The sequence below is a fragment of the Malus sylvestris genome, chromosome 10 (assembly GCF_916048215.2).
Source record: "Malus sylvestris chromosome 10, drMalSylv7.2, whole genome shotgun sequence".
NCBI classification, from domain to species: domain Eukaryota; kingdom Viridiplantae; phylum Streptophyta; class Magnoliopsida; order Rosales; family Rosaceae; genus Malus; species Malus sylvestris.
The window spans coordinates 9,250,330-9,265,448 of NC_062269.1; the positions used below are offsets into that span (position 1 = coordinate 9,250,330).

The following is a 15,119-nucleotide window of genomic DNA, read 5'->3' on the forward strand; positions in this document are numbered from 1 at the left end:
TGATCGTAGTACTAGAGCGCATTGATTACACCCATTCCTGTTTGTTTAAGAAATTATCTGTACGAACTCGTGTGTCAGCATAGGTTGATAAGCATTCGTTATGATGTGTTTACTATTTTGAGATTATGTGATTGCGCTCACCTTGTTCTTATCTGATAGCTGTACTTTATTGATTTTCTTAAGACTTGCAGGCTACGGTAAGTATTTTCTTATTATATGTAGTACGTATATTTTTGGAAACTATACTTGGTTTTACGGCGAGGGGTTATAATGTTTTTGACAAGGTTTTTACAAAACGTTATTTTCTGATCCACTCAACTTTGTTTTTCGCCCCTCCATAAATATTAACAACCATATAAATATTACAGGCAGAATATGTAATTACAAACACATCTATAGCGAGTTGGATAAGGTCTAGATGTGTGGTTAACAAAGGGAGGGGTTTGAATCCCCCTGGTGTTTTTTTTTCTTTCTTATTTTCTTTTCCTTTTCCTTTTTTTCTTTTGTTTTCTCTTGCCTTTCAACTAAATAATTCATAATTTAAATTTATATAACCTTTATATATATATATATAAAATATATCTCAAACTTTTAAAATTATAAAATACCCACGTAGTGTGGGTGGATCTCAAACTTGGACAACTTTTTAAAATACAAAGAACCCACTACGTGGGTTTTCATAATTAAAACATGACCACAACTTTTTTTTTAAAATACAAAGAACTTATCGGAAAGGGATCCAGAGAGAATTTACGAAATCTACCAATTCAGATCCTTAAAATTTAATCTAACAGTTAAAGTTATTATAACTTTTAAAAAGAATCACTCTTTTTAACCGTTGGATCAAATTTTAAAAACTCGAATGGATAGATTTGATGGAAGGGATCTGAAAAGGATAGGATCCCCTTCCTCTTTTATCATATGATCACCATATACGCAATCTAATAGATAATATACCAATAATTAATCACTAGTTGGGTCCCGTCATTCCATTATTCTTTACATTTTTTCCACTATGGTTTGTTGTTTTCAATCATTTCGCTGCGCATTTTGTGGGTCTCTCCCCTACCCCGAGACCCCATTTCCTTCTCTCACTCTCTTCTCTGCACTGTCTCTCTCTCTCTTCTCTGCACTGTCTTTCTCTCTCGAAAGTTCGAAACCCTCTTACCTCTCTCCCTCTCTTGCCGTGACCACACACACACACGCAGCAGCACCATCTGCTCGACTCGAGCAGATCGAGGACACCACCATCATCACACATCATCAGTCTTCTCTCTCCCGCCTCTGCGAGAATGGCGGAGCCCATAACTCTCCGGCGAGTCTTCTTTGATTTTCCGGTTAGGTAATCTCGGATCTCTCTCTCCGTGTTAGTGTGAAGCTCAAATTAGTTCGATCTGCTGCACTGCCCTTCGTTCACCACCGCAGAAAGAACAGACAGGGAGCTTGTACTGCTCTAGGGGACTATGGCGAAGGTAGCGCATTCGTCGTCACCGTCGTCGCCATCACCGCCATCGCTGTCGGTGGTCAGGTCAACTCCCGGTCCCTCACCTTCTTACCTCTTCGATTGATTCATGCATATGAATTGTGGTTGTGTTTTCAATCGCTATGTAGCTTAGATCTTGATCTTAATCGTGTTTTTGCAAGGTTTTTGGGACGAAATCGGCTCGGGAATCGGTACACCCATTTCCGGCGTTCTTCTCCGAGAAGCCCACTTCCAAAAATATCGCGATAGTTTCGATAATATCGCGATATTTGGACGAAAACCATTCGGATACCAATTAAAATATCCATTGCGCGAAAAACCGATAATATCGGCGATATTTCGCCGATATTATCGGCATTTTCTTCCATGGATATAACTTTATTTAATGAAAAAGACTTAAATTTTAATGAAAAACCCTTAAATTTTAATAAAAAGGACAAAAGAACTTAAATTTTAATGAAAAAGACATAATTTTAATATGAAAAAAAAATCTGACGCGTTGACCCACGCGTCCTCACATTTTTTATGAAACTTCTACATTGTTTATGAAACATACAACACTGTTTATGAAACTTACTGCGCTGTTTATGAAAACTTACGACACTGTTTATGAAACTTACGGCACTATTTATGAAACTTATTATACTGTTAATTCAAACTTGCCACACAGAGTCTTCCAAAACATGGACATGGGTATCATTCTGGGTCATCGGCACCTTCGGTGATTACAAAACCAGTATGCGCTTTTGATAGGGGAAGAAAAGCAAGGAAAGCATGTCGTAGTAATATTGGTGGGTGCGCCTGGAACCGGCATGTCCACCTTTTGTGAACATGTCATGCGCTCCTCCTCCACTCTCCCTTAGGTACACGTTTGCAGGTATATCTCAGTACTTAGTATGACACTCCGCATTTCTGTTCATTTGGGTTTGTTTATGCTGTTATATTTTTGTAGGATACTATGAAAAATGATAAAGCTGAAACGAAAGTGCATTGTATAGCAAGAACAAATGGATGAGTTTGTGAAGCTTGGTGGTAGTGCCCAGGTTGATGTTCATGTTGTGGTGCTTGATCTTCCCGCCAAGCTTTGTATTTCATGGTCTGTGAAGGGAACGGGCCATGAAGGAAACTTGCAAGGTGGGAAAGCTGCTGCGGTTGTGAATGGAATGATGCAGAAGAAAGAACTGTCTGTCTAAGCTTGGGGAAGGGGGGGGTGGTAGTTGATTAGAAGCGAAGTTGTCTGATGGAGTTTTTGGGGGGTGGGTAAGGGAAGAGCGCATAGCTCGATTTTTATTTTTTATGTTTTTTTCCTTATCATTAAATAAAGTTTGTGTATGGTTTTTTTTTATTTTATTTTATTAAAATGCAAAGATTTGAAGTCCTTTTCATTAGTTTTCCTTTAAATTAATTCACATTTTTCCACTACACTACACTACACTTTATAGCTTCGTTAAGCTCTAGGTGTCGGCAAACATAACTCGATTTCGGAGTCCAAGTGGATATTCCGGGTTGGGGTGTGTCAAGCCACATATTGGGCTTGCCAAGTGGATCGTGGTGTTGATGGTTATGGAAATTTATTGGGCTTATGGGGAGCTAAGGTTGTGAAAGACTTTGGACTGCTTGGGAGCACAAGAAGTTCATGCCCATGATCTTTGGTTTCATGTGGGTAAATCTGAGAGAGAACATACTAAGTTTCCCTTTCCCTTGCAAACCAGCTATGATACTTAGGAAACAACCAAAACCCAAAGCTGAGCTGCCTACAGGGTCACGTTCAAAACAAAGAGTCGTGAGCCTCATTAATGATGAGATAATGGATCTTTCACTTCCAAGTTCACACATGAACACAAGGAAGGAAAACAAGGAGGAACGTTGCCAAAAAAGAAGTATGTGGAAATTGACCATAAAGAAAAGCTATAGCCGCGCCCATGTAAATGAGAAAGAATGACTCAACGAAAATAAGAAGAAATGGGGAAACCAAAGGATTCCTTAGTGGAAGTTGGAAAGGAGCCTTACGTCTATAAAATTGGATGGAAGTCAGCATGAAGGAGGATAACGGAGACAACATAGAGGGAGAGGGGATCAAGGCAAAATTGCACCAGGTAAAGCAAGTTTTCTAAGTGTAGGACACCTTGATTCTTAAAGAAGGAACTTTCCTCACCTTTTAGGGATTTCCTCAAGCTTCCCTTAAATTCCTTAATCACTACGAATATTCCCAGAGCATTAAGAACCCTAGGTTGGCCATTCCCAAAACCATGGAAGCATGCACAAGTTTCTTTCACGCTAAACCAGTAAGCTTTTAGCTTCCATGCCACTCTTCACACACACAACCCTAACTTGACATAATCATCCAATCTTTGAGCCATTGATTCAACTGAGGTACTTCCTAAGGCACATTAACTCTTTCGAGGTATCTCATGCTTGCTATTGGAAATGAACCAAGGGGTCAAAGAGTTTCCACCAAGACTCAAACCCAACTCGATCAAAATGTCCTCAACATAAATTGGCGACTTCACTATGGACCAGGTCGCAACTCTGATTTAATGACTCCAAGATCCAGAAGACACCTCTAGAAGTGGCAACGCCTCAGAGGACGCAGGCGAGGCTGCTTCCAGGCTGAACGAATCCTAGCGCAAGGAGCAGGGACAAAAAAGACAAGAGAACCTGAAAGAGTACGCCATGCTTGACATTATTGCTGCTATTCATGCTTTGGGGAAGTCCAAAAGGAGGTTTTTGCATCAGTAAAGGAGTTAAATAACTCAATCCCGCAACTAAGCAACAAGATGAGTGAAAATGATTGCGCGTAGACAGCCCTTCAAGAGGAGTCAGCCGTTGCTACAAGAAAGGATTCTGAGAAGGGACATCCTTCGTCACCTAGGAAGATGTCACTGAAGCTCTGAAGACTGAAATTATGTTCCTGAACCGCCATACGCGCCAGTCTCCTCCGCATGCCATATCCTAAAAACTATGGAACTCCTAGTTTTGTTCTCTTTGACGGGAGGAAAAGCTGTGAGAACTCGTATTTTTTATTTTTTTATATAAGTAAGTTTATATGGTTTATAGCATCATCAAGAGACACTATAACAAATTGACTTTTAAACGGGGCCTATATTAGAATTACCTTATGTCAACCATTCATTTTCCTCGTAACCCACCAAATTCATGTTCATTTATCCTTGTATTATCTTCTAGAATTTTCCCATCTTATTCGTTTGAGAGTTAACCTCCATTATGAGCCATATGTTGTTGATTATGAGGTGGCTACTTTAGATAGTTTATTAAGATAGAGTTTTTAGCAGGAGATGGAACCCTAATATTAGGATGAGAGCAAAAGGTGCTCTTTCATTAGTCTAGTTTGCTTACTGGTGGAAGCTATACTCTAACGTGGCACACCATAGATTATAGCTCTCTCCTTTTATATTTTACATTGAGGTTTAAGGTGCTTGTAAGCACTTTTCCTGTAAAAGGAGATGGCAGTTGGTCTTTCATATTGCATGACACCTTTTGCTTGCATTTACTTGGCCACCACGTAGTAGATTTAAAGATCATCTGTTCTTTAACGTCTTAGATGTCACAGTTACCTTTCCAGCTATTTGATCACATTCCCCTTTGATAGCCGACTCCTATCTCCTAAAAATAGGCATGCCCCATTGTTTTATATCATGCAAAAGGTTGCATGCATTGTGAAAGCAATTCACGTAGATTATATATATATATTTTTTTTTTTATATAAATAGAAGAGTCAAAAGAAAGAGCAAGAGAGAGAGTTAGGTTTTGAGGTGTGTGAAGATGTTATTGGGTTGTTTTGCCTAAGTTCGAATTATTGAGGTGTGGTTTATGTAATGTGTTCAAAATATTCTTATTTTTTGATAAACGAAAACCACAAGCTATTGAGGGGTTTTCTATTTCCAAATATCTCTCTATTTTCAAGTCAAGCATGTTTGTTTTTGTGAAACGCTTTGATGAGATATAAATAGAATATGTGGATTTACTTGAGATTGTTCATGGAGCATGAGATATTTAGTGTTGCATCAATTTGAGGGATAACTATAAACAACACACGGAGACATTAGCGCAGAAAGACCATTGAGGGTCACGTGGTGAGCTACATATTATGAAGGATAATGAACACGTAAAGGGATGATGTAATATGGAATTATGTGATATATGATTTTATATGTACTCTATTTTCTAGAGAGTAAAACAGCATCACTTGAAAAACAACATCGCTTGATTGGCATATACATATTCTACTCACTGGGCGACGGTAGTTGTTGCTCACCCTCACCCTGTTATTTTTAAGATGAGTTACTTGGCAAGACAGGGATTAGATAAGCTGAGGTTGTGTTAGACGAGGGATTTAAAGGTTTTTATTTATTTTATACACCTTGTAAGGGTTTTCGGATTATTGAATAAGAGAAGTTTGTTTTATTTATTATTTTTTTTAATTTTTACTTGAACACTGAGTGCAGGTTTTTTTTCCACCGATCTTAGGTTTGGGGCATGACAGTAGCCCAAAGAAGCACATAAGCCGCTTCATTGAGGCTTTAGGTCCTCATGCTGGTGACCATAACCTCTGTCCCAGGGAGTTTTTAAAAGGCCTCACTGATCGTGTCTATACTTGGTACACCCCATTCTATTCGAGCTTGGGAAGTTTTGGCAAGTTATGTAAAAAGTACTTCTAGCATGAAGATTGGGTCACCAAAACCCAACTCAACACACACACCACAAAAGCATTGGAAAGATCCTCTAAGCTTCGTCAGCCGTTTTGGGGACCTTGCCTTTGATTGTTATGATCAAAATGATGAGGAACCGCTTGTGGAAATTTACTTTAGCAACATTTGTTTGGTTTATAACTTGAACTTTGGGCTCAAGAAGGAGTTGGCCCAAAAGTAGGTCTGAAAAGGGGAAAAGTCCGAAGCCCAGCCAAAGCCCAGAAGGCATAAAAGGCATTTCCCGACTAGGTGCAGATCATTTGCACCACTTGCTCACTTGCCTAGAGACCAAATGGTATATACCAGCCAGCTAATCAGCCCAAAAGCACTTTACAGTGGCAGTACAAGTAAATAGCTGATGAGTCATTACCCTTCAAGCTGCATTCGGGCAAGATTACTGCTACAGGAGGCCAAACTGAAGTGTCTATAAAAGAAGAAAGAGAAATAAGAGATAAGGACACTCAATCAAACAAACAAATACAAGCACAAACTCTGCTCAAAAGCCAGATTTGCTTTCAAATGAAGCTGTAGTCAGCCCAAGCCTTCATCCCTTTCGGGATAAACCCTCATCAAAAGCCTTTGTAATAGCTCTGCTACCTTGTCTTAAGCTTGCTGTAGTATCGATTTCTTTCTGCAAACTCAACTCCCTACCTCATTTTCTAAAGCTCTCAAACCCCTTGATAAACCACAAAGATAGGAAGTTGCAAGACGAATCAGCCTTGCCTGACCCTCTTTGGTTTTGTCTTTTCATTCATTATCCTAGCAATATGTTATATACTTCCAGTTGTATTCAAGTGATTTCTAGTAAGATGATGATTAAAAGACTCTCTTAGTTCTTGAATCCGATTTGAATATGTCTTCACAGTTTAAACCAGATCTAAGTTCTAAGCTTTCGGGCATGTAAGATTGATCATTCAAAAGTCCTTGGCCTCAAGGCATAAAAAAGAACTTTATGTGGACTTAACCCATCCACGACAAGCTTTGATAACAAGAAGTCCGAAGTTACTTAGGGCACAAGTAATCGATCTATCTCTTAGTTTTATTTCTATTATATTATGATTATAGTAGAACGTTTGAGTATAGAAAGAATTATGATGGGAAGCCTTAAGGCCTATATCTAAGGCCCTATAAAGGCACCTATTTGGGTTCATTCTGCTCTGCGGGCTCAGATAATCAGAAGTATAATGGTTATAACACTTTTGCAAACAATAAAATAGACATCGTATATTCGAGTACTGGGTTAGTTCTTGATCGGAAGCCTCAAGGCCTACACCTAAAGCCCCATAAAAGCACCTGTCATAACTAACACGGCCTCTCGGGTATATGTACAACTAAAACTCAACATCCATTTTACATCTGCTATGCTAAAGATGGCAGTGGCATGCCTGAGTACTTAAAAGTTAATCTTGATTGTAAGCCTCAAGGCCTATACCTAAGGCCCCACAAAGGCACATTTCAAAGTTAACTCTGTCTTTCTCTTTCAGCCTTGCTCGACGAGCCTTGCCCGACAAGCCCACCAGTGAAGCAGAAGCCGGACAGAAAGCATCAACTGGCGCCAACCTCTCGGGGAGCTGTGTGCTCGTCGGCTAGGAGACATCCCCGATGGAAATTCTAGCCATGAATATAGTTTTGGCATGCCCGGTAGGATCTTATTTTTTTTAATCTTGCACGTCCAAGAAGGAAAGCCATAAACTTTGCAGAAAGAATACGAAGGACGGTTCTTCTCAACCTTTGCTACAAATGGCAGATCAATCAGGAAATCCTTCTTCCCCATCAGGACAGGTGGTCCCTGAAAGCCTATCTTCATCCGGAAAGTCGGAAGGGAGAGAAACTAATAAGGAATTACAGGCTACTATGATACAAGTATTAAGGAGTATGGAAAAAATCTCTTTGGAAACCAAGGGGGAAGTCAGTAGACTGTGTACCTTAACAGGGAATCTACATAGAAGGTTAGATCTGGAGTTTTCCACTCCAAAAGGTGCTCAGGGAAGTGGGATAAGTCAGGGTACCATCAGAAGTGAACCAGTTATTCCCTTATTTCCATTGTTAGAAGAAGAAAATGATAGGGGAAAGAAGAAAGTAGTTCTTGAAGGAAGTCAACCCGTGATAGAACCAGTTCTGGAGAAAGAATTTCCTAGCTTCCCATTATTATCATTTAATAATAGGAAACAAAGCGAGCAAGAAATGACGAAGTATGGGATGCCCATAACAACATGAGAGTCCAGCGGAAAAGAAAGCTTTGCAACTTCGGATAAACCTCTTCCTTATAAGCCACCCCCGTTGGCTCATAAGGGAGGAAGAGCCAACTGGAGAAAGCCTGAATCAAAGAAAGAAGCATTCGCGGGGACCGAAGCCTGAAGAACGAGTCTGCCCTTCTATTCCAGAATAATAATACAGCTACTCAACAACTGAGGGAGGAGTTGGCTGAATTAAGGAGGACATTGGCTCAAAATGCTCAACCACAGACTCGCCCAGTGTTCAGGGTTACCTATCAAAAGCCTTATCCTGAATACATTGATGAGCAAAATCCATTCCTTCTCAACTTCAAGATGCTTGCATTCCCAACATTCACAGGTGAAGATAGCAGTGTGTCCTCCAGGGACCACATTTTAAAATTCTCCAATCATTGTGTAGCATATGAAGACAACCCAAACTACAAGTTAAGATTGTTTGGGAATTCATTGGCGGGACTAGCATCTTAATGGTATTCTCTATTACCCCCTAACTCTATTGCCAACTGGGGGTAGATGGAGATGGCTTTCCATAAACAATTTTATAGAATAGAACCAGAAATGACTATTAATGATCTGGTTGAAGTCAAACAATACGAACATGAATCCACAGAGGACTTCATGATGAGGTTCAGGAAGACAAGGATGAGATGCTAATTCCCTGTTAACCAAGCTCAGCTCATATCAATTGCTCAAAGGGCTATGAGATTACCTTTGAGGAAAAGATTTTATAATACACAGTTTAACGAGCTACATGAGTTGGTAATTGCTGCCACAAAGTATGAAAAACTGTTGCTAGAAGAGCAGCAAGTGAAGCATACTTCCAAAGCTCATCCCTTATACAAAAACAAAGCTGCAATTCATCATGTGGAGGTAGGAGAAATCAGGCCAGAGCATGAAGGTGGTCATGACAGAGAGGAAGTTGAGGTGTGTGCTGTTGAGATGACCACGCCTTTCAAACCATTGATGGTGAAAGGATTAGTTCAACCCCTAAAAGACCAGAAAATTGTGATGAACGATGGAGGCTTCGTCCCTATGAAACCTCCAAAGTACCAGAGTTATTCGTTCGATCTGGCCAAGGCATATGAGATTTATGAAGAACTGGTGCGGGCAAGAGTAATTTTGCCCGACATTACTAAAAAGATGCCCAAGCCAGAAGAGTTGAGGGGGAAGAAGTATTGTAAGTTATACTATACCTTTCACCATTCTATAACCAATTGTGTCCAGTTCAGAGACTGGATACAAGACCTTATAGTGAAGGGAAAACTGTTGCTTGACAAGCCCCAAGCTAGTATGATGGTTGATACCAATCCTTTCCCGGAAGCAACTATCAACACGATCAATCTAATTTGGGTGGGGAAGCCAGGGTCATCAGTTGTTACGATAGAGGAGAGAGATGGATCCCAGGTTGTCCCAACACCCTCGCTCAAATAAAAGTACCATAAAAGGGACCAAGGGATCATGATCATGTCCCAAAATTGGTATTAGTGAGGGAAGCAGAAGAAAAAAGAAAATAGATGAGGGGGCAAAGAGTTGCCCGAAATAAGTTCAGACAAGAACCAGAAGCAAAGCAAGCAAAACACAAAATACATGTTCATTCTGCTAAAAGAAGGGTTACAAATAATTCTAGTCTAATAATTTTACATCTTTACTCAGGATGATTATTCGAGATTGATATGTCTGCACGATGGCAAAAATCCTACTAGGTTCGGCCAAAATAGTATGGCTATTTGCAAGTTGAGACCTGGTATGCTCTAATTCCGAGTCTGACTTCTTCACTTCTTCAATTTGGTTTTTGAGGGTGCCAAGAAGAGTTGCTTGTTCAGCTTTAAGAACAACTAGTTGTTCCTCTAGCTTCTGGATTTCAGAAGTCACCACTCCGATCCTTTCTTTTGTCAGCAAACCATCATCCATCAACCTTTCAACCTGAGCAGAAGTACTCGATTCTTTCTCCTGGAAACATCTTACACGATTGGCTTGTCTTTCAGCTTTCTTATGTTGATCCCGGAGAGCCCTCAGGTTCTCGAAGAAGGAGAGAAATTAATCATGTTGAGTTTTGGATAGCTGACCGGCTTTGAACAGGTCCATTGTAACCTTCTCTATATCATGAAGAGCCTTGAGGCTGAATGAAGCTGAGAAGTCCTTCCTAGCCCATTCTTGGAAAGCTTGTTGCTGCTCTCGAAGACCGGAAGATACGGCAGAATGCTTTGAAGATTTAAGCCTTATCTCAAGTTGCCCGAATTCTTCAAAAAGTTCGGGCAACTTAGCAGTTTTTGAAAATAAAGAAGCAGGAGGAGGATTTCGCACTCCAGTTTCCTCTAATGAAGTAGTACCTACTGATGGGGCAGTTTCTGTCTTCCCGGTCTTCTCAATTCCAGGATGGGAAATCCCGGCACTTCCAAAAGTTGAATGGGGTCAGGGGAGCTTTGATTTACGAACCAAGCGAGGAGGAGATGCTTATTCCAGAACTTGCTGCAAAGACCAAAGAAAACTAGATTAAGACAAAAATACAGTTTGAAGCAAATGGAAGCTTTGGGAAGAAGAAATATACCTGAATAAGCCCTGGGGCTTCACAAGGAAGAGTACCAATTCCTGGTTGAGGGGAAGACTCTCTACCACTAACAGGGGAGGAAAAAACTGCGCCTAAACCTTCGCCAATGCCCTAGAAGTATCCAGGGATAGCAACAATTGTTAGTAAGCAGATTCTAAGAGGAAAACAGGAAGAAAATACCTCCATACCTGAGTTTGACTCCGAGAAGAAGGAGGTTCATCAATGGTAACCGTCGGGTAAGCAAACACCTACAAAACCGCTACCCCTGAGGTCACAGGAATCTTAGGGACTATAGGTTCATCACATATTGCCACTGACGGTTGGGGTGGTTCATATAATGGAGAAGGCTGCAAGAAATATGAATGGAAGTTAATATGGAAGCAATGCACAGAAAGTCAATGTAAGGATAGTTACTCACCAACTTACTGTCCTTATCCACAAAGTGCAACATAACTCCTGTGGATGGATCAAATTGAGAAGATAGAGTTGCCTTCAGGGCAGAAGGAGAAATCAAAGACTTCAAAGGAGAACCTTGACTAGGCAAGGGGACAGATACCCCGACCTGGATGAAGATAGAAGAAGAGAAAGGTTCAGGCATTAGCTCCAGAGACTATAAAGTTACCCAAGGTTTGAGAAAGAAGGAAATGCACCTCTAAAGGATTAATCTGGGGAGGAGAGAGGCTTGTTTCTCGAGTAAGTGGCGAAGAGACCTCTGGCGAACGGAGCTTTTCCTCTCTTGCAGCCTGACTCATGTAATCATGCTCATGGTTTTGTAGAAGCAGGAAAGATTATGCAGACATAAACATAAACTATACCTCAAGTTCTTTGAGGGTGATATTTCACAATTCTTCAGCCTTTTTGTGCATTTTAGCTCCTAATGGTTCCTCATTAGAAGCAATGGTTGGTTTCTTAGATGCTTGAGGTCTTGTTTTCAAGGAAAACAAGGGTAATTTGATAAAGAAGAAGGGTGGCAATCTGATAAAGAAGAACAAAAACTCACTTGAAGATTTTTGCTTCTTTCTGTCTGCCTTAGAAACTGGAGCAGATGAGGCTGAAGACTTAAGAGTTTGGACGGTTTTTGTTCTTTTACTCTTTCTAGTAGGAATTGGTCATTTAGTCTTGGGTGGGGATGCAGGATCAGAATCTGAGGTTTCGATCACAACTGCTTTCCTTTGTTTAGACACTTGGGTGGTGACTTCATGCGCTTCTTTTTCAGCCCCTGAATCTTCGGAAACATCCCTACCTTCTCCAGCTTCTCGTCTTTCAGCCTCTGCCGCAGCTTCATTAAGAACTGCTGTATCAGCTAAGTCATCATCGGACTCCATGGGTACCGATTCAACATCCATTTGGGCTGCAGGATCAAGCAAGGTAAAATTTAAAGGGCTTTAAAAGGGATATAGAATCAAGATATGAAAAGGAAATACCTATCAGAAGTAACCGATTCTTTTCCTAGATCATCTCCTTCCAATTTTCAAGTTCGTCCGAACTGGGGTATGATTTAAGTGAAAGATGAGAAAGCCTGTAGCTACATCATCAAAGTTATGAAGAGCTTCCACCAAGGGGATCCATTCAACCTTTACTCCCTTAGACTTATTGGGGAATACATGTTTGTTGAGCCAGTATAAGAGGAAATACATGTGCTCTTGATCTTTATCAACATGAGAAGAATCTGCTCCAAAATTCTCCTTTACGAAAGGGATGAATCCCTTGAAGGAAGTCCCGTAACTCTTGAAGGTTGCAGCATTATATTCCAAGGAAAGGAAAGAGGCGGATGAACCTAAGCTTTCAACAATTGAGGGGGGAGCCCAGTCTTGAGTAACATCCACTATCCTGCCTGATGGCCTTAGCCCAAAGACTTGGGCCATATTAAGAACAGTCGGAGACATGGGACCCATACGGAAGTCAAAAGTGTTTGTGCCCGAATTCTAGAAAAGAAGAGAATAAGCAAGTAGTTCGGGCTGGGGAATAATGGTAGTTTTTGAGAGCATTATCAATTCATAAATGCCGTTATTCATCCATTTCTTCTTAAAAATTAGCTCTAGTTCATCAACCCACTGAGCCCAAGCTGGATCGTTCATCAAAGGAAAGCCTCGACGATATGACAACACTTGGATGAAGAAATGCTCGACTTAGCCAAAAAGGGATTTGGGGAAAACTAATTGTCCCTGGGCATATTGTCCTATATCATTGCAGGGACCCGGGAAATCCATGCGGGACCCAACGATTGTACCCCATGCACTTCAAAGAAAAGCTCAGAATATAAACCTGCTTTAGGACGATGCAGTCCGTTGAGTAAACGGAGCAAAGTGGCGGTGCCTTCGCCAAATTCATAGGATAGATGGATTTGGCTGGATCCTGAAGCCATTTGATAAAGTTTGGAAGAGGAACGGCAAGGAAGACAACAAGGGTAGAAGAGGTCGGGCAGAGAACATAAGAGAGTTAAAAGATTTAGAAAAGTAAAACGACTGGGAAGTTAGGAAATTTTCAATTACAGAGGAATTTCGTGCTAAGAATGCAAAAGGTTCGTGAGTTAATGGAATGACCGCAGGAAAATGATGATTATCTTTGAAAAATGTGCGAATCCCGGGAGAGAGAGACGTGGGTATTAATGGGAAGCTTTTCAATCAATATTGGCGCCTGGAATTCCAGTCTGAAAATTGATTGAAGGGGGCACTGTTTGGGTTATAACTTGAACTTTGGGCTCAAGAAGGAGTTGGCCCAAAGTAGGTCTAAAAATGGGAAAAGTCCGAAGCCCAGCCAAAGCCCAGAAGGCATAAAAGGCATTTCCCGACTAGGTGCAGATCATTTGCACCACTTGCTCACCTGCCTAGAGACCAAATGGTATAGACCAGCCAGCTAATCAGCTCAAAAGCACTTTACAGTGGCAGTACAAGTAAATAGCTGATGAGTCATTACCCTTCAAGCTGCATTCGGGCAAGATTACTGCTACATGAGGCCAAACCCAAGTGTCTATAAAAGAAGAAAGAGAAATCAGAAATAAGGACACTCAATCAAACAAACAAATACAAGCATAAACTTTGAGTAATAGAACGTTTGAGTATAGAAGGAATTATGATGGGAAGCCTCAATGCCTATATCTAAGGCCCTATAAGGGCACCTATTTGGGTTCATTCTGCTCTGCGGGCTCGGATAATCAGAACTATAATGGTTATAACACTTTTGCAAACAATAAAATAGACATCGTATATTCGAGTACTGGGTTAGTTCTTGATCGGAAGCCTCAAGGCCTACACCTAAAGCCCCACAAAAGCACCTGTCATAATTAACACGGCCTCTCGGGTATATGTACAACTAAAACTCAACATCCATTTTACATCTGCCATGCTAAAGATGGCAGTGGCATACCTGAGCACTTAAAAGTTAATCTTGATTGTGTGCCTCAAGGCCTATACCTAAGGCCCCACAAAGGCACCTTTCAAAGTTAAATATGTCCTTCTCTTTCAGCCTTACCCGATGAGCCTTGCCCGACAAGCTTTGCCCGACAAGCCCGCCAGTGAAGCAGAAGCCCGACAGAAAGCATCAACCGGCGCCAACCTTTCGGGGAGTTGTGTGCTCGTCGGCTAGGAGACATCCCCGACGGAAATTCTAGCCACGAACAACATTGTCCCAGGCTACAGAGTGTATCTCGAGAACATTGGCATAAGTTAGTTCGTAAGGTTCTTGGAAACAGTAAGAAAAACCAGTATGTCGATCAAACCTACTACCGAAAGGTCTTGAAAGAATGAAAAGAACAAGACTCATCAATCTCTAGCCATTGATGACAAGCCTGGCTACAATTCGAGAAAGAGAAATGAAATAGATGGAGACAAAGAAACATAACCACCATTGTCGTGGTGATGAAGAATTCCATGCCATCCTCGACATCGTGTTTGTGACAGAGTCATTAAGCCACAAGACCCTATAAGTTTCCTTTTAGAGAGGATAGGAAAGACCCAAGGTACTATCGTTACTATTACTACATGGGACATCATTCCATTCCTTGTTAAACTTTGAGAAGGATTCTTTATGCAAAAATCCATGAAGGAACACTAGAGTTGCAATGCAAGAAACAAACCATCGATACTGACCCTCTACCAGAGTGTAAAAGGAAAGAAGTGGTAGCTGTAATATCGTGCTCTGTAGAT

General features: G+C 40.9%; 1 protein-coding gene and 2 long non-coding RNA genes across 3 annotated transcripts; 1 reads left to right on the forward strand and 2 right to left on the reverse strand.

Annotated features, from left to right (window-relative positions):
* The first annotated feature begins 511 nt into the window (after positions 1-511).
* LOC126585156 (uncharacterized) lies at positions 512-2,861 on the forward strand. Its single transcript, XR_007610337.1, has 2 exons — positions 512-2,360; positions 2,436-2,861. It is a non-coding gene; the product is annotated as an uncharacterized LOC126585156 (long non-coding RNA).
* A 7,137-nt stretch (positions 2,862-9,998) lies between these two features.
* Positions 9,999-11,087, reverse strand: LOC126585261 (uncharacterized). The gene is made up of 2 exons (XR_007610386.1): positions 10,975-11,087; positions 9,999-10,895 (listed from the first exon to the last, which is right to left on the reverse strand). It is a non-coding gene; the product is annotated as an uncharacterized LOC126585261 (long non-coding RNA).
* A 6-nt stretch (positions 11,088-11,093) lies between these two features.
* Positions 11,094-14,830, reverse strand: LOC126585260 (uncharacterized). Its single transcript, XM_050249665.1, has 4 exons — positions 14,446-14,830; positions 11,625-13,944; positions 11,393-11,536; positions 11,094-11,321 (listed from the first exon to the last, which is right to left on the reverse strand). The coding sequence occupies exons 2-4, from the start codon at positions 11,724-11,726 to the stop codon at positions 11,223-11,225; spliced, it is 345 nt and encodes a 114-aa protein (XP_050105622.1). The 5' UTR covers positions 11,727-13,944; positions 14,446-14,830; the 3' UTR covers positions 11,094-11,222.
* Between the last annotated feature and the right edge of the window lie 289 nt (positions 14,831-15,119).